This window comes from Pempheris klunzingeri, chromosome 22 (assembly GCF_042242105.1).
Source record: "Pempheris klunzingeri isolate RE-2024b chromosome 22, fPemKlu1.hap1, whole genome shotgun sequence".
NCBI lineage: Eukaryota > Metazoa > Chordata > Actinopteri > Acropomatiformes > Pempheridae > Pempheris > Pempheris klunzingeri.
Window position 1 is genome coordinate 12,372,560 of NC_092033.1, and position 22,229 is coordinate 12,394,788.

The 22,229-nt window shown below is 42.7% G+C and overlaps 1 protein-coding gene across 1 annotated transcript in view; it reads left to right on the plus strand.

Moving 5' to 3' along the window:
- ppfia2 (PTPRF interacting protein alpha 2) overlaps window positions 1–22,229 on the plus strand; it is a 136,392-nt gene that overhangs the window by 79,822 nt on the left and 34,341 nt on the right. The window contains exons 2-4 of the mRNA XM_070853448.1: window positions 14,708–14,809; window positions 18,392–18,556; window positions 19,646–19,720. Of these exons, the coding sequence (XP_070709549.1) occupies window positions 14,708–14,809; window positions 18,392–18,556; window positions 19,646–19,720 (342 nt within the window). The remainder of the gene's footprint in view (window positions 1–14,707; window positions 14,810–18,391; window positions 18,557–19,645; window positions 19,721–22,229) is intronic.

Here is a 22,229-nt window from a genome sequence, read left to right on the forward strand (position 1 = left end):
GTAATTTAGGTGGACCAAACCTTTAAAGTAATAACAATACAATAGAGTGAAATGCCAGTGAGGCAAGTACTGTAATCTCTCCCTGCACGCCGTTCACTGCTGCTCTAAAATGCCATCCTCGGCTCAAAATGCTGAAACAGTAATTGTAAATTTATGCTGTTTGATATTTACAAGCCATTTAGTTTTAATGCTGTGTCCAGGACAAAGTAGACATTGAAACTAACTGACACACAACATTTTACAGTCCGCTATAAACTGGCATCAGAGATTATGTGATCACCTTGGTGGTTTGAGAAACGATTAGATGATGTTATGGTCTCACCGGTGTCGTCAAATAGTAGTAAATGTAAATGAGTGAGCGGTGGAGACGCTGGCGCAGTTAGAAGTTTCCCTATCTCTGTCCTGTAATTTAGTAATTTATCAGACATATTTTAATCTTGGCCCTGTCTTGGGCAGGATAGCTTTAGCTTGCCTTATTTTCAAGGATTGTTCCATTCCCTTTCAAGGGTTGGTGATAAATGAAGGGAAGGTTCAGGACAGTGGGCCCTGAACTCCCTAAGGATCAGAGATGGCTTTCTAGCCTAAAACACAGAGGCCACAAAGCTGAGGAGGAGGAGATGTAAAGGAGTCAAAAAAGTGCAGAGCATCTGTTTCAGGTCTGCTGCATTTGGCGCTTAAACTAGTGCACTGAGAGGGAGTCCCCTTTCTGTGCTTTAGCTCGGAGATCTAGGTAGATTTCGTATGCAAGTGGTTTTCCGTCGCATTCCCTCTAAAACAGCTTCACACATGCTTGTCAATGCTCTGCGTGTTCCCTTGTTAAGACTCCTGCGATGAAGCTTTGGTTGTTCTCGATCTTACCAATCTTTTTCACATCAGAAAGGAGTGAACATCAGACGGTGAGCGTCTTTGATGCACAGAGGGTGTTTTGTTTATCATGGCTGTTGCTGGATGTTATCTGCATGGACAGGGATTGAATCATCAATGCTCCAAAGCCCACCCTCTCTCCCTACTGTAATCTTTGCAAATCCCACCACTTGTCTGATGAATTTTCCAAACGTGGCACCTCGCCCGCCACAAACAGCTCCTTTGCTCAATTGGTTATCAGCCTGGCTAAAATTGCCATGCTTATCAGGCAACTGGACTTTGATTTACAATACCACACTGAAGCTCATATTCTGCGGCTTTCATCTCTGCAGTGTCCATTCGTCTGCCATTGCACTGGAGCAGAAATGTGTTTTCTTTTGAATGGATGCATCTAATTTCAGACACCTGGTGCTGTACAACATGCCTGTCCATCGGTGGACCTCTGCACACAGTCTGGCCTCTCATTATACCTCTGACCCACACATAAAGCCTCTGAGCTCACGTGAAACTGGGGAATCAGGGTGGAAACAGTTTAATGTTACCATTCCCCCGCTAATAATGGGCTAGGGTCAAAAAATGATGTATGCTGACGGATGGATGATGAAATGATGACAGGGAAAACTAAAAGACAGCATAGGGTTCAAAAGGGTTGACTGATGATGAAAGTAACAGTTAGGCGCAGCCCCAGACAAGCCAATAATCCTATTTCCCAGCTAAAGTAGAATAAGAGGACTCTGGGTCTGGGCAATGGGAATTATCTCCTCCTCCTCTTGCGGTACAAGGTGAATGGCAGTCACCGCACATCAACCAAGAGCCAGCCTGTCGCTGTTGTGTCCCTGAAAAAAAACAAAAATATGAACTATTTGTCCCCTTTTGGAGCGTTCTGCCCTCCATGGGTAATAGATGATGGATGGCCTGACATTTCCGGCCATGCTCGTTCGGGTGTTTCACAGCGATATGCAGCTTCGTTGCTGCCTGGATGACCAACGTTATTGGGAGCAAATGAGAAGAGTGTGACAGAACATTACATGTGGAAAACAGAGAGTAGGCATTCTCATCGGGTTATAAAACATTTCCCCCCTCCCTAACCTTTTTAATATGGGCACAGTATCACCATGCATGTGGCATCATTTATCACCGTTCCATACACTGGAGCTGAATGTGTCAAGCGGAGGGGAGTCGAGGGATGTCTACGGTTTGCTTTCTTTCAAAACCTCCACACTCATTTCCCCAATGAAAGCCAAACAATCAAAATAGAGTCTTCTTGCTTCTTTATCTTAACTTCCGCAGACAGAAATCCACACTCAGGTCCAGGCGGATCTCTTATACGAAAGAGGAGCATCTCTGCGCTGGCAGCACTTGTTCACTGTCCACAGTACATCAGCCTGTAATGCTGTGTTAACCCTCTCTTTTTCTTTTACCGACAGTAGCAAAAAAAAAAAAAATGCAGCTTGGCAGAGGATGGTAGCTAATGTGGAAGTAGGCTATGTGACCTACATGTAACATGCATGATATTTGAGTTTAGACTGGGTGCTTCGATGTTGAATTCTCTACTTACATTATTAATCCACTGTATCCTACCATAGACTTCTTTTTTTTATCAAAGAACCTCATCATTTTTAATGCAGTCGTTCATCTTTTGTATTGAGGGTGCAACCATGAGAATTTCATTTCCATTCCCGCCTTAAAACTGCCAGTCCCTGAACTACTACCACTACTTTCACCTCCATGAGGTACAAAATAGTTCCTCCCATTTAGCTTGTTGATAACTGTAACTCTAATCTGCATAGTGTGCATACAGTGACCGTAAAGTTAATGGAAAAGATATTTTTCAATCATCTTCCATCACCTTGGATTTGTAGTGAGACAAATCCGCATATATCCCAGTGAAGAGGCCAATTTCCTCTTATTTAATCCCACTCAGCTTTCATTCTCTTTTGAATTTTGGAGGTTAGAGGTTGAGGGCTGCGGCTGATGTTGTGATGGGAGGCTATGAAGGTGTGGCAGGTCCTCGTACAGGAGTTCAAAGGGATCAAAATTAGTTATTAGGCGCTCGAAGGGCAGTAAATTGCCAGGCTGTAATTTCCACTCTCAGATTTATGATTTGGCCTCAAGGGGCCTTTACAGCATAGAGACGACCCCTCTTACCTCGCCAGCTAAAGGTTATTGTAAATCACACCCCTCCTACCCTCAGCACTATCACACTCTCCCTCACACACACACACACACACACACACACACACACACACACAGCTATTCATGCAAACACCCTCACTGACCTTTCATTTCCCCCCTTTTTTTTTGGTCCGCTGTACATGTCTGTTGTGTTTTTCTGTGAAGTAATCCTCCCCCATCTACAAGTAGCTGTTTTTCATTCTGACGTTGTTTTCCTCCGGTGCCATTAAAGGCATCAGCACAGTGAGCGGTCCCCACGCTGCCCTGATACAACATCACAAAAGTGGCATGCGAGGTCCATTCAGGACAACCGTTCGTTGCTCTTTTCGAGAAGTGGCCTTTAGTTTTTAATCCTGCTCGCTCTTTTGTCTCTTTTAGCTGTTTCGTTAAACTGTTTGGCCGTCCAGTTTCAAATCACAGGCGATCAGGCTGAATAAAATCAATACATCTTTCAACCAAGAGAATTCACTGGTTTCCCTTTAATCGTGGCTGGCTCGTTTCAAGTTAATTGTTAATTTTGAATGATTCATTTCTGCTCGCTGCATCATGCATAAACCATCTACCTTTGTGAAGTGCCATTAGGTTTTATGTGGACTTTAGTAGAGCAAGTGTACAAAGAGATATAACATCAGGAGTACTCCTGTAACGAGTTGTTTTTTGGGTTGGGAAAGCAATAAAAATGCAATCTAGCTTGATATTTTTACAATAGCCCTCCTCAGCTTCTATGTATCCACACTGAATAATCAAACTGCATGCTCTTTGGTTTAAGTAGCTCTTTGAAGTTGTGATGGTTTTTACAACCTGCCAGTTTCTCTTCAGAGAATAAAAGGATGAGTGAGCCCACAAACACTAGAATATTCATGCATTTAAGGTACTCTCATGGATCCAGAGGTACTATGGGGGCCGTGTGACAGCAATAGTTTGATTGTCAGTGCAGTCTGTGGGTGTCCTTGGCGTTATTTTGACAGAGACACAGATGAAAGGCAACTCCGCGGCTCCTGAAGAGGCCTCATTGATAGAAGCTCGCTGGCTTCTGTTGCAACACTTGTCGCCGACTTTCAACTCACCGGCATGTCACCACGAAGAAGAAGAAGAGGAGGATGCTCGTTCAGCACAGATATCCTTCTTAAATATTCAGAGTTGACTAAATGAGCCTGCTGGCTGAGCTAAAACTCGTGTGCAGTGGTTGTACTAAAAGCTTCAGAAGAGTATGTGCTTTTTCTTTTCTTTTCTATGCATGGACTCCTACGTACCTGATTTTAATCTCATCTCATCTCACATGTGATCGTAGTGGTATTAGTTCACTTTAGGGCAGTGTCACTGTCTCGCACGTGAGGACATTTGTTAACTGTGGGAACCGCAGCGTTCGTATTGATAGCAGGAGGCTCATCTCATCATTTATTTAAAACCACCCTCTGTCATGTCCTCCCTTTGGTCTCACACAGTAAATATAACACTGTTTATCAAATATTAAAGACCTACAGTATAGTGGAGCGATCTGAAACGCAGATGTAGTAATTGAGAAAGCAGGAATATCACAGCAAGGCTTCTGTTTCTACCTTTTGCTTATTGTACTTTCTCAGAGTGGTTTTCAGGACAGCAAATTAGAGTCACAGTGCAGCACAAGGAGATTATTTTGCAGTTTCTAAGCTTCTTGTCTTAATGTATTCTTCGGACAAGTGTCCAAAGGTTAGTCTTATTGATGCGTTTTCAGATGTACTGTTGCTTTCAGATGGCATTGCTAATCATCCATTCCTTCACAAAGATTCCTGTGGCTTGGCTGGCTGCAAGAGATAGAGGTAGTGTTATCACAATGTCAGCTTTGTTTTTTTTGTTTTTTTATTTCCCTAGCAGCTCTCCGTGTTTCACTTGGTGAATCAGCATGCCGTCAATCACACCACCACTTCCCTGTCTCACCTGAGAGTGATGCACAATTGCTGGGGTTTGTTTTTAGCCCGGAAGCATGACTCTCCTGCAGAAGCACACTTCCATTTTTATTTTTTTTTTCTAAAAATCAGCTGCTGCTGTAGTTTTGGCCGCCAGACAGCCCACTCAGGGAGGAAGCCTTGTCCACCATTTCATTTAGAGTTCACCTTCTAGGCAGACTCCATGCTCACACACACACACTCATACTCTCACACACACTACCTGACAGATTGCAGTGCTAGGCAGTTTGCCCAGGTAATGAGAAATGGGGAAAAGAGTGAGGTGGGGGAGGAAGTGGTCCAGCAGGTCATGGGTAAAATAGTGATAGAGAGAGGCTTGGAGCAAAACCTCAGCTCATCCAAGTGGAATTTTATACTTCCCAGCTGTTTGAATGGGCTATAAAATAAAGCTGTAACACTCCATCAAAAGGGGCCTCTGATTAAATGACCCTGGACAACATTTTAGAAATAAAGTGCAGACGAACCTTTAAAAAGCTTACATGTGGTGTTCAGCCCAACATGGAGCTTACGCTATGTAGATGCTACATCATCAACATACTCATTTAACAGTTGACTCAGCAATCACGCCTCTGCTTTTAGGAAACTCCGCTGCCGTTCACAGCTGGGCAGCAGTTGGCAACGTCGAGGGATGTCAGCACTGCTCTCATCACTTCCCCTGAGGGAGTTGTCACATGTCCCCAGGGAACAGTCTACTCTGTGTGTGTGTGTGTGTGTGTGTGTGTGTGAGTGAGAGGGGGTGTAAATACTAGTGCATCACCTTCTACCTCTGCTCGACTTGTAAAACCACAGCAGAGGTGAAAGTCCACTCGACAGATGCGTTGGGGATGCTCTGTCACGCGAGCCCCAGCACGTGCACCTTCACCTTTTATTTATATACGCTGGGACTGTAGCCCCGCGCGTCTCTCCGTGCTCACTGAGTCGTGTTTCCACCACAGTGCACCCAGCCGCTCGCTTCTCACTATCTTCCTGTCCTACCATTCCATTTTCAGGTTATTTACGAGAGCAGCGCCTGGAGGCACCGTTTCCTGGGAATAAAAATTCACCAGATTGTTGTTTTCCTTGAGAGATAGAGCAAAATAGACTAAATATCATTGAATGGAAACACTCTTCCATTTGCTGCATTTTCAGTGTTGTGAATTATTCAGTGCGGCCAGGACACTGTAAGAAACTCTGGTTAGGCATACGTTGCACCTCACATTGCACGTCTTAGCTTGAAAATGATGTTTGTGAAAGTAGCAGTGTTGCTAGTAACTCGTGGACGAAGCATAATAGAAATGCAAACAAGCACAGCGTGAAAGCTGACTTGTAATGTTTAAAACAAACGCATTTATTTATTTATAATCAGATATGAGGATTTAGCCCGGAGGCGAGTGGCTTAGCTGGCAAAAAGAGCATAAACAAATTAGCTCTCAGGCCGCTCTCCATCAAAGTATTTCTCCAAATTGTCCAGCTAGTTGTTTAATGTAGAAATGTTTACTCAGAAACACAGCTATTGCCTTTTTTCAAACAGATTTTTAAAGCCTCATCTTGTCTTGTTTGATGCCAGTCTCAGCATGAACTTTGATTATTCTGAAATATGAACACTCCAAGCCTGTGTGCGTTCATTTATGTGTTTGTGCCACGTTTTGCCTGAGACGCTGGCTAGCTGACAGAACACAGAGAAGTTCATTGAAGTGAGGGGATTTCTTCAGATTTGGCACTAACTCAAGAATTCAGTTATGGCCAAAACACAAATTATGTAATTTGATATCCAAAAGGTCAAAGGTCAACATCACTCTGACATCACAATGTTATTCAAAAACACTTTTCTGGCCAATATTCAATGCCATAACTCATATATTGATATATGAGGATGCTGAGTCTGTAACGATGATCTTGGATCTGAACAGACATGGATTTAAACTACAACCTGACTGGTGGGCAGAGGAATACGACAGCGAGGTGGCAAATCTAGTTCTTCTAAAATTATGCTCATGTAGAAGGCTTGTCTTCATTCTTTTGCACCTGTAACAGCCTTTCTCTGTATGATGGAGAGGTTTTTCCACCAGAGCAGAAATCTAGTGGATGTTCCGAAAGCGGTCATAGTGTTTTTTCAGTGGAGCCCACAATCTGTCAAGGTCCTGCCAGTGTGGCCTTTAGGAGGCTGCAGTCCTAAAAACATTTGCTGCGATCATAGCCTTTTCTCTAAGTCGACTCTAAGAAAAAAGGACATCTCTGAGATGGATGCTTTAAAGAAGCGCTCCAGTGAGGAGGAGAACACTGTAGACTGTTGCTGAGGAAGCTGAAGCTCACCAGCACTGTCGGGGCACTAGCAGGGGATTGTTGGGTCTCACAAGCATTAAAGCAAATAGTGCAATTTGCAGAAGGGCTTTTTCTAAAGAGGAGGTGACTAATTAGCTACGTTCCTCTGGGAGGGAGATTTATGAGCTTTAAGCCTCTTTTTTGTGCCTGACCTACTGTGCAAACCAAGTTTGGAAAATGCAGCGAGGCAAAGAAGAACTGCATTCTGTAACGACACAAGAGTTTCATTTACAGATAGTTTGTTTTATAAAGTGTAAAAATCATGAAACGGCACTAATAATCATCCAGACTGACTTTTACAATTAAGTTTTTCCTTTGTCCTGCTGCATTATAGGTCAACTCTCTATGGAGATGACTAGGTTACCACACCAACCTCATGTTGCTCTGTAGATAATCACCATCCATTAACTCACCGGGCCCTTAGATTTAATAGACACATTTGTGGGCCAGTTACAATATTTACAATATATATATTTATTGGTCTCTAAGATGTCAGGCCCAAAGCCTGAGACTTTGTCCTGGCTTTGTCTGTGTGCTCTCTGGTGGCATGGTGTAGTTAATTCCTTCATTTAGTTAACATCATATTGGAGTTTTAACAACTTAAAACTATCCCTACCCCTTTCCCCCAGTGTTTTTTTTTTTCTTCAGTATAATATTCTTAAAAGTTGTGCTCTGTAACGATGCACACATCATTTAATCTTTGATAAGAAATCAGTTGAAATATTGTCTCAAGTGACTCAAATTGTCACTATTTAAGATAGAAATGGTTTGGCCCAGATTCCAACTTAATCATATCACCAGTGTTGCCAAAGTGAACTTACAGAGTTGGTAACAAATTGCACACAGAGACCAGATTTCATTTAACTTTGTGTCTAACGAAGGTGGAAATTACATTGGGTTTTTGAAAAACAATTAAAGCTGCAAGCAGCGTTGGAGGGCCCTCGCACCTCCGTGCACGTCGTGGCGTGCGGCGGCTCCGTCCTGTTGCTGGACTCCGACCGTTCCACGCGATAAAACAGGGATTTTACCGAACAGAACATCAGTGCTTCTCTTCTACAGCTGACTCAATCAGTGAGTTTGTTTATGTCATTGTGTTACTTCGATGCTTTTAATGGTTAGTTTGGATCCAAAGAAATATTTATGTAGCACACAACAACACAAACATACTAACCGAATGAGGCAGCAGCAGAGCAGCAGCTTCCTGTGTTCTGTGTGGTAAAATCCCTGTTTTAGTGAATGTAGTCTGGTGTGTGTGCAGAGAGCGATATAACGGCTGTTTGTGGTTAAACCAAAAGGATCTTCCAGGTCTCTCTCTGTAGGGATCCTTTCCATGATGCTGTCACACACTTAGAATAACACCCTGAGCCTGTCAGTGGATCAAACAAGCACTTTTAGTGGACCTACTGTGATCAGGTGCAGTTGGCAGTCGACTGAGGCAAACTGGACCAATTTTTTTTTAAAGTTCCACTTTAATGTCTGACTGAGCTGCAGTGAAACGAGGAAAGCTTCAGTGTGACTGCAGGATTAGTTGGTTCTGTCATGAGGAAACCAGCTGGAGGTTCCTGCAGGGAGACTCTGACCCATGTCACGACGCTTCACACCGTCGCATACTAAGAGCAGAAGATGGGCCGCATGTGTCGTACACCCTGATCACATGCCTGAACACAACACAAGCTGATTTGTAACGCTGCAGTAGGAAATATTACATTATAATTCTGGTTGAAATAACCCATTTTGTCACTTCAATATTTTTTTTAAGGTTTCCTTTAAAAACAAATGTGTCTGAGTGCTGTTCCCTTTGTGTTTAGATTTTTTTTGGCCTGTAAATGCACCAGTGATAATATGTAATTATATGAAAACACACTTTGTCCGTGACTACTCAATTTAACAGAAGAGCTGGAGCTGGAGGCAGGATGTGGTTAGCCTAGCTTAGCATAAAAAGTGGAAGCAGGGGGAAACAGCCAGCCTGGATCTGTCCAGAGTTCAAAAACACACCTGTGAACACCTCTAAAACTCATAGACGAAAAGACGTTGTGTCTGGGTTGAGTGTGAACACAAACAGAAATGTAAAATTAACACAGTGGTTTCAGGGTGAGTTACGTGCTGGAGTGACCTCATCTCACTCTTGGAGAGAAAGCTAAATAGCACATTTCTGAAAATGTTGAACTGTTTCTTCATGCTACAATTAGACAATTAAATTTAAATGACATGTCATTTTATTATATGATACATATTATAATATTATAATATTATTTTTATGTGCAACATTAAATCAAATCAGATCAGCTGATACTCAGTAAACAGTCCTTGATTGTATCCCAGTATGATATGAACAGTAAGACACCAGTCTGAAGAGTTCTGAACGATGCTCTACAGAGGAACAACTACACAGGAAATCAATATTTAATTTCTAATTTAAGTTTTTATTTCAAATTATTTCAGATTTTTTGTTTGTTTGTTTTTTGTATGTTGGATAAACCGGAGCACCCGGAGAAAACCAGTTTAAACACAGAGGTTCAGTTTCAGATCCTGACAGACGGATCGCTCCCGTCTGTCAGAAGTTTGCTGCTCCCTACGTCTCAAACCTCTTTCATAGTGAAGGTCGGTTAGGGCTTTCTGCAGACGCTGGTGCAGAGGTGGATTCCTCCCCCAGTAGTATGGAGATGACTGGCCACCCTGGTGGTTCTGAGATGACTGGCCACCCTGGTGGTTTTGAGATGACTGGCCACCCTGGTGGTTTTGAGATGACCGGGAATCCCAGTAGTATTGAGATGACTGGCCACCCTGGTGGTTTTGAGGTTGCTGGCCACCCTTGTGGCTTTGAGGTGGCTGGCCACCCCGGTGGTTTTGAGATGACTGGCCACCCTGGTGGTTTTGAGATGACCGGGAATCCCAGTAGTATTGAGATGACTGGCCACCCCGGTGGTTTCGAGATGACTGGGAATCCCAGTAGTACTGAGATGACTGGCCACCCCGGTGGTTTTGAGGTCGGCCGCCACCCCGGTGGTTTTGAGGTGGCTGGCCATCCCCGTTGTTTTGAGGTGGCTGCTCCCTCTGGGTGTTTTCATGAGGCTCTCTTGCATCCATCGGAGCAGGAGAGACCTCATTGGACTCCCAATCCATATTTTCGACAGCGCTGCTGCCATCAACAGGTAGTGTAGCTAGTAACTCCTGTTTTTCATCCTCCAACTCCATGATCTCTCCCCAGGTGAGACCCGCAGGCAGCATTGCCTTGACTGGACTGCTGTTGGCTTTCATTGATCTTCTTAATGGAACCGATCGCAGTTGTAACGGGTTTTCAATAGTTGTTGAAGTGTTCTTCGAACGGTGGTGTGTCTCGGATGTGTGGTGTACGTGTATCTCTCTCTGTCTATCTCCCTCGGCTCAGTTTGGGTTCCGTCTCTATTTATATCGATTCAACATTCTGGAAGCCTCTGAGGTCATCAGTGACACCCTCAGCCAACATTCTGGTTACTTACAAACTTGTTTTTGTTTGAAAAATAGTTTTTCCAGTATTGTTCATCACATAGAAATATCTCAAGACAAGATATCTCAAGATATCTTGTGTATATGTCAATGGTTGCAGGAGTCCTTTAGGAGTTTCTGAGAGCTCTGGAAGTGGCTCTGCTATGACTTTTCATATCCGAAACTTTAAAAATGTCCGATTTATTTATTTCCTCATAGAAATGAATGTGAAAAATTTTCAACATTCAAACATGAGTTTTCATGCATGTTTAGGCCCCCTAAACATGCTTTGTTTGAAGTCGATCGCTGGAACCCCTTCGGACTAGTTCATTTTAGTTCATTTACGTCCCCTGTAAATTGCCAAAAATGCGTGAAAAATCCAATATGGCCGACTTCCTGTTGGGTTTAGATCATTGCTCCAAGAGACTTTTTGTGTTCGTCCTGAAGCGATATATGAACCCTCCGAATTTCGTACATGTACATAAAACACAGTTCCGGGGCTGAGTTTAGGTGGCGCTACAGAGCCATTTTGTCACACCCATTTGCGAAACCTATGAAATACGTAATTTTTCACCATGACTGAATTTTCTGCAAACTTTCATGACTTTTCGTGCATGTTTAGGCCCCCAAAAATGCTATTCATTTGCCTAAAAAAGTAGAAGAAGAAGAATTCCTTGCATTTCAACTATGTTTTTGGCCCCCTGGTCTCCTGTTTTTTTTTCATTTCACGTATTTTTTCGAGGCCTACCTGCTCGAGGCCTATGAGGTCCGTACACCTCTTGGTTCTTGGGTACTGGCCCGTTTCCTCCCTTGCACATTTTTCCCCCACGCAGTTTCAATAGGGTCCTCGCACCGCTTGGTGCTCGGGCCCTAATTAGATGGTCGAAGGATAATATGATCACAGTCATGTTTGATATTCTCCACCCTTCATGTCTTCATGAATTGTGATGGGAAAACATCAGACTTCAATAAAAAAGTCACTTATTGAACTCCACCAGCTGAAAATTACAATAAAGTTTTGTCACATGCCCAAAAGATGTGACAGACAGCAGTGCTGTCGTAGTCGACTGATTGGGATTGTATCTAATCCACTGGCATGAGCACTGCATAATGTTAATTCATTAGGAGATAATTAAGTCGTGATCACGAGAACACAGATGCGATGATTTAGTTATCATCTCAACACTACAGGCCAGACACATTTCCAGCAGTACTGTCCACTCTGGGACAGCTTGAGAGTATTTGAGATGAATCAGTATATTTCTATTGCATGTTAATCACATTGTAATTGTGTGCTATATACGTGCTATATAGACTAAGACTACAAAAAGGAGATGCATGTGTTTTTCTAATTAGTTGATTTATTGTTGCATAAAATATCAGAAAATACTGACAAATGTCCATCATGATTTCAAGGAAACCCAAGCTGAAGTCTTTGCATTGCTTATTTTGTCTGATCATCATCAAAATCCCCAAATATTTAACTTTCAATGCAGCAAATCCTGACCTTCAACAAGCCAGAACATATTTTGATATAATGCTAAATGATGACTAACATAGTCTATTATTAATCTTTTCATTGATCATCTAATAGAATAAACTAAAACTTGTCTCTATACTTCATCATAAAGTAGAATTAGTAGTATGCTATCACTGAAGTTTGTTTTGAGGTTTCATCGTGGCGTCTTGTGTTTCATGAGTGTTTTTACTGGATATGATGGAGCAAAATCAATACAAACTGAGCCCAGAGCTACTGAGAAGCAATTCCTGCAGCACTCGGCTTACTGCACATTCATATAAATGCACATATTTTCCCCTTCTTTGATTCTGAAAGCAAACCGAGAGCACGCTGATTATTGTGTCACATCAACTGTTTCTAAATTAGAATATAACACAACCCTGGATAACACACTCAGGAGTCACACTGAGACAGTTGTGCCTCTGTTGGATTCCTTTTTACCTGCCTGACATGACCGACTCCAAAGACACGTCTGTTCTACGCTTAATTTAGACAGAGATGACGCGGACAAAGAGCTGAGGTCTTCCTGAGCGTCAGACTGTCTCTTTTCCTCTGACAGTTGTTTACTCAGGCTTTATTGTCGCAGGCGTGTAGAGCTCAGAATTCCTGAGTGAGTTTGTGAATCAAAACTGTGTTCAGGAAAACGGCAGTGCTGCAGGACTGTGTTTGTGGTTTTGGGTCTGTGGAGGAGCAGCACGGTGATCAGCCAGTAATCGGTGTATAAATGTAGTTCAGGAGAATTTAGATATTTTGTCGATATTCATCTGCGGAAAAATGGAGACACACGGAGGGAGCGAAGATGATGGTCTGGAGGAAGAAACCAAGGAAATGCAAAAATGTTCTTAATGGAGATAAGCTGCTCTGAAATATTACATCATTTTGTGGAGCCTGTTTTTCTCCTTCTTCTTATCTTCTCTCCCTTCTTATCATTCTTCAACCTCTTTCATCTTCCTCATCTTTTTTCTCCTCCTTCTCATCCTATACTCCTTTTCCCTTCCTCCTCCTCCTTCCCCTGTTTTTCTCCTCCTCATTTTTCTTTAGGTCCTCTTCCTCCTTCTTCCTCTCTTCCTTCTTATTCTTCTTTTCTATCTTTCTGTTCCCCTCCTCCTTCTTCATCTTTTCTTCTCCTTCTTCCTCCTCTTCTTGCTGTCGTCCTCCTCCTCATTCTACTTGTCCTCTTCCTCTATTTTTCTCTCTTCCTTATTCTTCTTTTCTTCTTCCGCATCTTCTCCTCCTCCTCCTCTCTTTATCATTATTTCAGTTATCATCGTCGTCATCATCATCATCAGATCTGATCTCTGTCTGGTCTGCCCACTGAAGTTCAGCTCACCCTGTGACATTATATCTGCCTCTGTAAAATACTTACATGACTAAGCCTGCCATCCTGATGCAGCTCCTAGATCTGCTGCTCCACACACACACACACACACACACACACTGCCTGTCAGCTCGGCTGTTGTCCACAGCGCTGTGTTTGCTTGTCGAACTACTCCACAGTCGACACAAAGCACAGCTCTCTCACTGCCACTCTGTACTGTTGGTGTAGATGCACTACACCTGGCAGCACGCCGGCCTCACTGTATGGAGCCAGTCCACAGTCCACACCATTAGACCATTCAATCCTTTCCCTGCATTGTACCATAGATTTGTTCCCAGATGTAAAGGCATGGCCGGTCCACTCTGAATATATTACCTTAATTAGATAAATTAAGTTGGTTTTAGCATGCGTATCTTAACACATAGGAATAAGATGTAGTGAATTTTGTATGCAAACAAATGGTGGTGGATTTGTCATTAGGGAAACCACCTCTATCTGTGTCTGTCTCTAGGAGACTGTTCTAGTTTTTAGGGGTCAGTTTTAGACCCATGCTTGTCTGAAACGCCGGCGGTTGTAACCTTGATTTTATTTTCCTGGTAGTTTAATGTGAACAGATTGTTTTAATTCAACATGTGATGGTATGAATTTTTTTTTTTACTGTATCTAACCTGGACAGTTTGTCGGCTGTGATAGACAAGATGGCACTTATATTTGGGTAGAGGGGAGATTATTTATCACGTTATTATATGCATACGGCATTAACAATAAGAAAAAAAAGGGTGACTAAAGCTAGAGCTGCTATACTGGTATCATCACGGTCTCTAAATGTGTGAATACTCTTGACATGTTTCTTATGAGTGGATTTTGTTGAGGTTGCCACTACAGTATACGAGGCCTTGAAACTGCAAGTGTATGTTAGCATCAGTAACTTGTTGCACAAGCTGTAATTAGTGATTTGATTTTCTTCTTTATATTGTTATCATCCAGTGCCTACAGCCAGCCACCACGGAGCCCTGCTGCTTCTTGTTGCATCACTGTACCTTCCACCATGGAGGGCTGTTGCAGAGTATTGTGTGACGCTTACCCACCCTTCCTCCCTTTCTTATTTTTGTTGCTCAGGAGTTTGCTGCGCTGACCAAGGAGCTGAACGCCTGCAGGGAGCAGCTGCTGGAGAAGGAGGAGGAGATCTCTGAGCTCAAAGCCGAGAGGAACAACACCAGGGTGAGGACAGCGTCGACACATATCTTACTAATCTGTTCATACTGCCACTAGTTCATTGGGTCTAAGCTGGTTATTTTGTGAGGGATTCTGGGCAAAGAGAGTCAATCAAAACTGTTGTTTTGTTATTTTTAACCAGAAATTAAGTTTACGATGACGCCTGTTTCTGTCCTTAAATTTGCATTCCACAAGTTTCTTTAAAGTTTCACAACTTGCCACAAATTGTCGTGTCAGCTGCAAAAAAAAAACACCAAAGCCTGCTGCTGCACACTGCGATAGACAGCATCCTAAGAAAGCTTAAGCTATCTGGTGGGTACGGGCTGTAAGGCTGTAGGAGCACTGAAGCAACCATGCGCACTGTCTGTTTCCAATTCCCAGACATACCTCATTAGCTCCCCACATTCTGCCTGAACATTTTTCCACTTACTTCACATGGATGGCTGCTCAACAGTAAAACTAAGTCCAAATGGCACTGATGCCCTGCAGTGTCCAGGTCAAAGTGTTTGGGAGGAAAAAAAATAAAACAACTAAAGACATTAGCGCATCAGCTCGATTTTGTGGAGCTGAAGTCCTGCATCTTCAATAAGAAAAACATTTCCTTTTTTAACGCAGTAAGCGCACTCTGCTGTTGACAGATAAGACTCTGTTTTCCATCCCACTGCTGATTGAGTGTGGATTTACAGTCTTGCACTATCAGTCCCTGGGTGGAGGCAGAATATTTTAGCACAGCAGCGACGGAGAAAAGAACGAAAAAGCGGGAGGTGACGGGGATGGACAAAAGTCATTTTCACTCTCTCACTTTATTATCACCTCGAATCTTCCGATGGGCAATTACCAAGCAAAGTTTAATTAAACTTGGTTTTGTTGCTGGCAGGGTTTTTACAGTTCATAATTAAAACTTCGCTGGCATGTGCAGGCAGCCAGTGGACTGAGGAGCTGACAACAGATGTGATGACAGTGGGAGGACAGGTTAACTTTATCAGTCGTTTTAGAGAAGCATCACAAACACACGACTTGCATGTAAATTCGTAGACTCAAGTCATGCAGAGACGTGATAAGACAGGAAAAGCAGAGCGACAGATAAAGGACGGAAATATTTACTGAACAGGAGGCGACTGTGTCTGTTGTTCTGAGGCTGAGGCAGAACTTGGTTTACTTCCTGATTGATTCCACTGTGGGCATTGTGTTGAGTGAGCAGGAGTGTGAATGTACAGTAGACATGATGGCTGCTGATGAGGCAGTTGTGTCCGACGGGCAAGAGAAAAGATGACGCTCCTGCTCCTTTCAGCTACAGCGTAGGTCCGCTTGGAGTCCTCTTTCAACCCCGCGTGCACACACTCCCACGGGATTTCCAACCGTTACCACCCACTCCCGCAGAGACCCTGATCGCTTCTGCCTGCTAAAATGTTTTCTGTTGGAGTCTGCCCCATCCTGCAGGGATGCAAATAAGACACATTCATTTTGTTGGAGACGCTGAGAGCAATGTGAAATATTATGGATTGTGTCCCTGTTTCTTATAAAGTTTGTGTAACTTGTTTTCCATAGTAACAAATGCAAGCTAGATGCTTCCAGACTATCATCACTGAATGTTACAATATGGTGTTATCATTCAGCATATTGATTTACTTTGTTTATTTGGGACCATATGTGGAGGAATATTGCTTACTAGAAGGCAGTTACAGACATTTGGGGATAATAAAGTAGTTCCCATCAAAATAGTGAGTCTTTCCCAACATGTCAAACTGTTTCTTTAAAGGAAAATACTCATTTTCAGGTCCTACTAAAATATGTTTACATTTTTTTCATATTGTGCATACTGCATACTACCTGCAAACTGCTCTTCTCAGCCTCTTCCTGAGCACTCCATTTTAACTCCTTTCTCTTTAAAGCCCCTCTTCCGAAAAAGTACAGTCTGACCAACCCCAGCAGCCCTGCCGTCTCCGGAGCACAGCCTCTGCTCCAAAGGGAGCCACATTAGCCGAGCAAAATAATATAAAACACGGCAAAACTTATAGCTTCCTAGTCTGAAGTCGGGTCACGGACAGCCAGCATTGATCCATCCTTGAGCTTGTACCCTTAACAGCCCTTGTTAAGAAAGTAGTTCTGAGTAACACAACATTACACACACACCAAGGTCTAAAGTTCATTCCAAATAAAATGAATCTGCTGGGCCGATACTTCCACACATGGCGGGAAGACTGTCTGGGTTTTTGCAGCCAATAACAGCAGAACTTTTTGCATGCAATGCTCGTACCTTCGACGTCTCATCACCGGAGCTCGTGTTAACCACATAGCAATGGCGGACAGCAGAGTGGCTTCAGGTGGTCAGTGGGTGGGACCGTCAACCTGCTGAGGGTCTAAAGGAGGTCACATGTTCAACAGATCAAATATTAGACATGTGTGTTTTTACACACATTTACTTAAAGATGGAGCAGCAGAAAAAGAGAAAAGTTGGTCTTTTCTCACAGTTTTAGGGTCTGTTTGGCAGGATCCTTTAAAGTGTTCCCAGTTATCCCGAATAGTTAAATAACATCATGCTCACTATGTAATATTTAGTTGGAACTTTTGTAGAGCTTTGTTGAAAAATGCAGCCCCTGTTACTTCACCAGTGCCACCAAATGGAAGCTTGATTTCCTAACCAGTGATTGGCCACAGAATACATTTAATCCAGCTGCAGCTCACCGAGCAGCCTTCAGCAGGATGTTTTGACTAGTGAAGGGTGGAAAGCATGTCAGGGACTAAGCCAGTGAGGTCTTTCTAGGAAAAAAAAATGGGAAGATCATTTTGAGCTGGAACTTTACCCTCTAACGAGATTGTTATCTTGGGGATATAATATTATGTCCTTGGACAACTTCCAAGAGCAAATGAGGTGTTGAGATGTGCATCACCACAAAACTACTACAGTGTTCCACAATCCAGCACCAGTGTACTCAAAGGGAAATGAAAGCAGATGATCCTGCACACTGATCTCACAATGGAGCCTGAGAAAGAAACTGCAATTATCTCTGCAGCCAAACTAGTATTCTCTCTCCCAGTCACATCCTGGTTGTTTACTCCCAGTTGTTACTGCTACCTTTTTTTTTTTTTCCCCGAAGTCAACCCACCAGCTCGGCATCACATCTTCTCTGCCCTTGTGAGGCTCTGTGCTGGCACTTGACTTGAAATGCTACCTAGCAACCTAAATGAGCACAATCCTTTTTGTGCAGTGCTGGAAGGATCGCAGTTACTCTTTTTTCATTTTAATGACTTTTTGCGTCTTTCATAACTTTACCCTGGAAAGGCACATGTACACAGCACATTTCTCTAAAGATGAAATGGATATAATTACTCTAAATTAATGATGCTATATGGCATCTTCTTTTTTTCAAGTTGTGACTCGGATAACACAGATATGGAAGATGATCTGAGTAGCTGAAGCTGTGTTTTTGTGTGAAGCAACCCCTTTCTTATTTTGGATCCTTTCACATTATGCCTACGTTTTACCAGCACTTTACTTAATTATACTGCAACAAGCAGGACTTTTCAGCTGATGATGATGATGATGATGATGTTGTTAACAGTGATTTCTTCTGTGTGCCTCCTCAGCTACTGTTGGAGCATCTGGAGTGCCTGGTGTCCAGACACGAGCGGTCACTTCGGATGACAGTGGTCAAGCGGCAGGCTCAGTCTCCCTCGGGAGTCTCCAGTGAAGTTGAGGTCCTCAAAGCACTCAAGTCCCTTTTTGAACACCATAAAGCCCTAGATGAGAAGGTAAGTGTCTCCATTAGCATATCCTATTGATATCAGTGTGTCTGCCTACGCAGCATGTACAATTGTATCAGGAATCAGTCTGCGCTCTGTCTGGGTCTCATATGATTTACATTTATGTATCAAGTATACATACACATCAGATTTTGTGTCTGTTTAACAGCATAGATTTCCATGTACTTAAAATGCACAGTTCATTTTGCGGAAGCTCCACTCATGAGTTTACAAAAAAATGCCATATGTTGCAATTCAGCCTATTTGGCAACTCTTAATTACATTTTAATTGTAAATTCAAAAAAGTCTTTTAGTTTTTTAAAAGTCAAACATTTGTGATCACAGAGAATCATTAAAATAATGGCATCTTTTATTTTAAGTGTAAGCCATGTATTATTGCCAGCGTTTCTCCCTTCTCCTCTAAGCCTGCTGATTTGTGACCTTAGCCCCCTGTGTGATATCACCACCGCCCCTGTTATCCATTCATCCTCTCCTCTAAAAGCCATCATTTAAAAAGCCTGTCCAAAGGCATGCTGTTAAAGGGAATAAAAGTGGCCTCAGGCAGCTGGGGGCCCATCCTGACTCGGACCCCGGCTATTTTCTAATCCAGGATCAACCTCCTCTGACATCTTGCATCCTATTGGGCTACAGCAGCAGTGGTGCACGGCAATGCAAGTAATTGCTCCATCACAGCCGCGGCAATCCTAGAGGAGGACGAGTACGGTCTGAGTTCACAGAAGAAGAGAGGATTGCAGGAGGGGAATCTCCTCCCAGCAACTAGTGCTTTAAAAGCAATAAAAGCCCCAGAATGCTGCTTTGAAGCCACAGCAAAGTGTTATTGTAAGGCCAAGGGAGGAAAAGAGGACAGCTCACTCTGCTGCTGCAGTAGGGCTCCTTTTCTGCAGTGTTAACCCTTGGAATACCTAGACTGGGATTTAAATAGTGAATGGTGAAAAAAAATTCTCTTCCAGACCCTCAGCTATCAGTCCAGCTCAGTATAAATGCAGCAATCTGTATGTTAATAAGATGGTCGGTCAGGGAGCAGATCTACAGGCAGATCATGATACACGTTTGTTTGTTTGTTTTTTTAATTTCCAGGTAAGAGAGAGACTACGGGTGTCACTGGAGAGGGTGTCCGCTTTGGAGGAGGAGCTCACAGCAGCCAATCAGGAGGTATGGCCCGCCACAGCTATCGTGCTTAAGATATTGAATGGTGTCATATATTTGGATCGTCTTTCTTTATGTTGTACTTTGTGTGGTATTGTTTCCTCAGTGACTTCTCAACTCATTGTTTTAATTCAAAAACACAGAAGATGCAAGTATATAAATATTATAAGTATAATATACAAATATACTCAAATACAGAAACATGCTGAATAAACAGGAATACATTACAGCTAAGATGTACATGGTTAGCCGTTTTATTGTCAGAATCAGGTAATGAGTACTTTAATGCATGTGAAAGTGTAAATACACAGCTTGTATTGACTAATAAACAAAAGCATGGCAGATTTATAAATACACAGTGGCAGTTTTAAAGTGTGATACCTACAAAATAAAAAAATAAATGCAGTATATATATCTAAAAAGAATCAAACGGAATAATTTGAAACAATAGAAATTGTTTATTAGTTCTTTTTTAATGAGAAATATGTATAGACATACACACATAAGGTAAAACCATGCCTGACATTCCAACTCACAGAACAAATGTATAGGATTAGGTACTGCTTGTTTATATGGATGTAGATCTAACACATGCTGTGGTGTGTCCAGAAATGTGCCCTGAATTATGTATCAAACTCAAACAACCAGAAACAACCAGAGCACCTCTGCAGCCTTCACTCACCTTCATCTTTACTGGGAATATCACAAAGTAACATTGTGCACGAGTGGCTGAGGCACAGCGCTGACAGAAGAGTGGCCACTTTTCCTTTGCTGACCCATCTCCTTCTCAACCTCCTGGCTCAGGCAGGCAGAAGTGCCAGAGCAGCTCTTGCGCTGCAGATGGTCCTGTTCCAGCTGAGAAAAACCCTCAGGCTGGCACTTCACAGCCTGTCAGACATGCCAGTCTGACACTCGGGCCTAGAATAAAAGTCAGTAAGGAGAGCAGAAGAAGAGGGGAAAGGGGAGTGAAAAGCAGAAGGGGGGTGAAGGCTGGGAGGTGTGCAGAGTGGGTGGAAGGACAGACGGCGAGATCAGGTTGGAGAGCAGAGAGGGGGGGGATGCAAAAAGAGCAAAGAGCGGCAGTAGACAGAAATAGAGATGGCAGGTGGGAAGCAGAGGCGGCTTGGGTGTTGAGCTGTGTGTGTGTTAATGAGAGTGCAGGGGTGCAGTTGGTCAAAGACCATCTGACAAGGTGTGGAGACAATAGGGTGAGGGAGAGAGATGCTGTAAGTGATGATACGTTTGGACGGTAAGTAGATGGATGAATTGCTAGTGGTCTGCATCCGAGATTAGATGGTGTTCGCTCTGGGCAGACAGACAGAGAGAGAAAGCAGGGAAAAAAAAGTGAACAGTTAAAAAAAAATAATGTGACAGGTCGCTGGTTCCCAAAGCTGTCTCTAATTTTTCTTCTACAGCTTTTGGACAAAGTCTACTTTTTAAACTGTAAAGTGCCTGACAGAAGATGAAGAAGAATTCTCTCATGTCGCACAGCTAATGTTAGAGAGGTCATACACCACATCTGCGAGGCTGTCCCTCATAAATGGTTAACACTCCACTTGTCAGTGCGATGGACAGATGAGTGATTGGACCTTTAGGTGGTAGAAGAGGCAGTTAAACCTAAACCAAATAAAAACGTCCACACCTCAGAGGCTCCAGGGAAGCCGGGAGCCAGCGAACCGGTAATTGATTTGTGATGGAGGTCTGGTATGAGTTCCTTCTCCCTGCAGGGCTTCTGACAACACGACCATTCCTAATGAAATCATCGTCCTTTGACCTCACGCAGTCACAGGTGTTTAAGTGGCTACGCTGTGATTGCTGCTGGTGATTGTTGTTATGGAACAGACTGTAATACAGACTGTGTAGGCATCTGTCTGAGGATAAATAGTTGTTATTTATGGGGACAGTGGACATTAATCAATACTGTGACACACTTCTGTATAAAAGAACCAGCTAACAGCTAATTTACACTCATTAAAGATTACAAATGGACAAAAACAGATAAAAATAATCATAGACAATAAAATTGACAGAACAAGATGATCTAAAATAAACACCACAATCAAACACATATATGATGATAAACAACTCATCTACTATAAAAAGCAGACTTAAGTTTTATTTGAATTGAACTGATTTTAATGGTGCAGTATGCAGTACAGTTCCTTATCCTCAGACCGTGGTTGTTACCATAGATATGTGCTGCTGAAACACACCAAAAAGACATCCCTTGAAAGTCTATCTTAAGTATGACTGTATAGTATTAGATATTCATGCTCACGAGCAAGAAACTGTCATCGCATTTGATTAAAAATACTGCTTTATCCTGATTGGTGTTTTTTTTTTTTTTTTTTAAATGCACAGACTAAGAGGCAAAGCCGCAAATCTTTTATGTTGAATGAACAAAACTCCGGCTGAAAATGTTTTTGGATCCAACCCGCTCAGAGGAAAATAGGGTTTTAGGGCTTTAAAATCAAAATCTGCCAGATGTTATTTCGTGAGACAAATTGATTTCTAT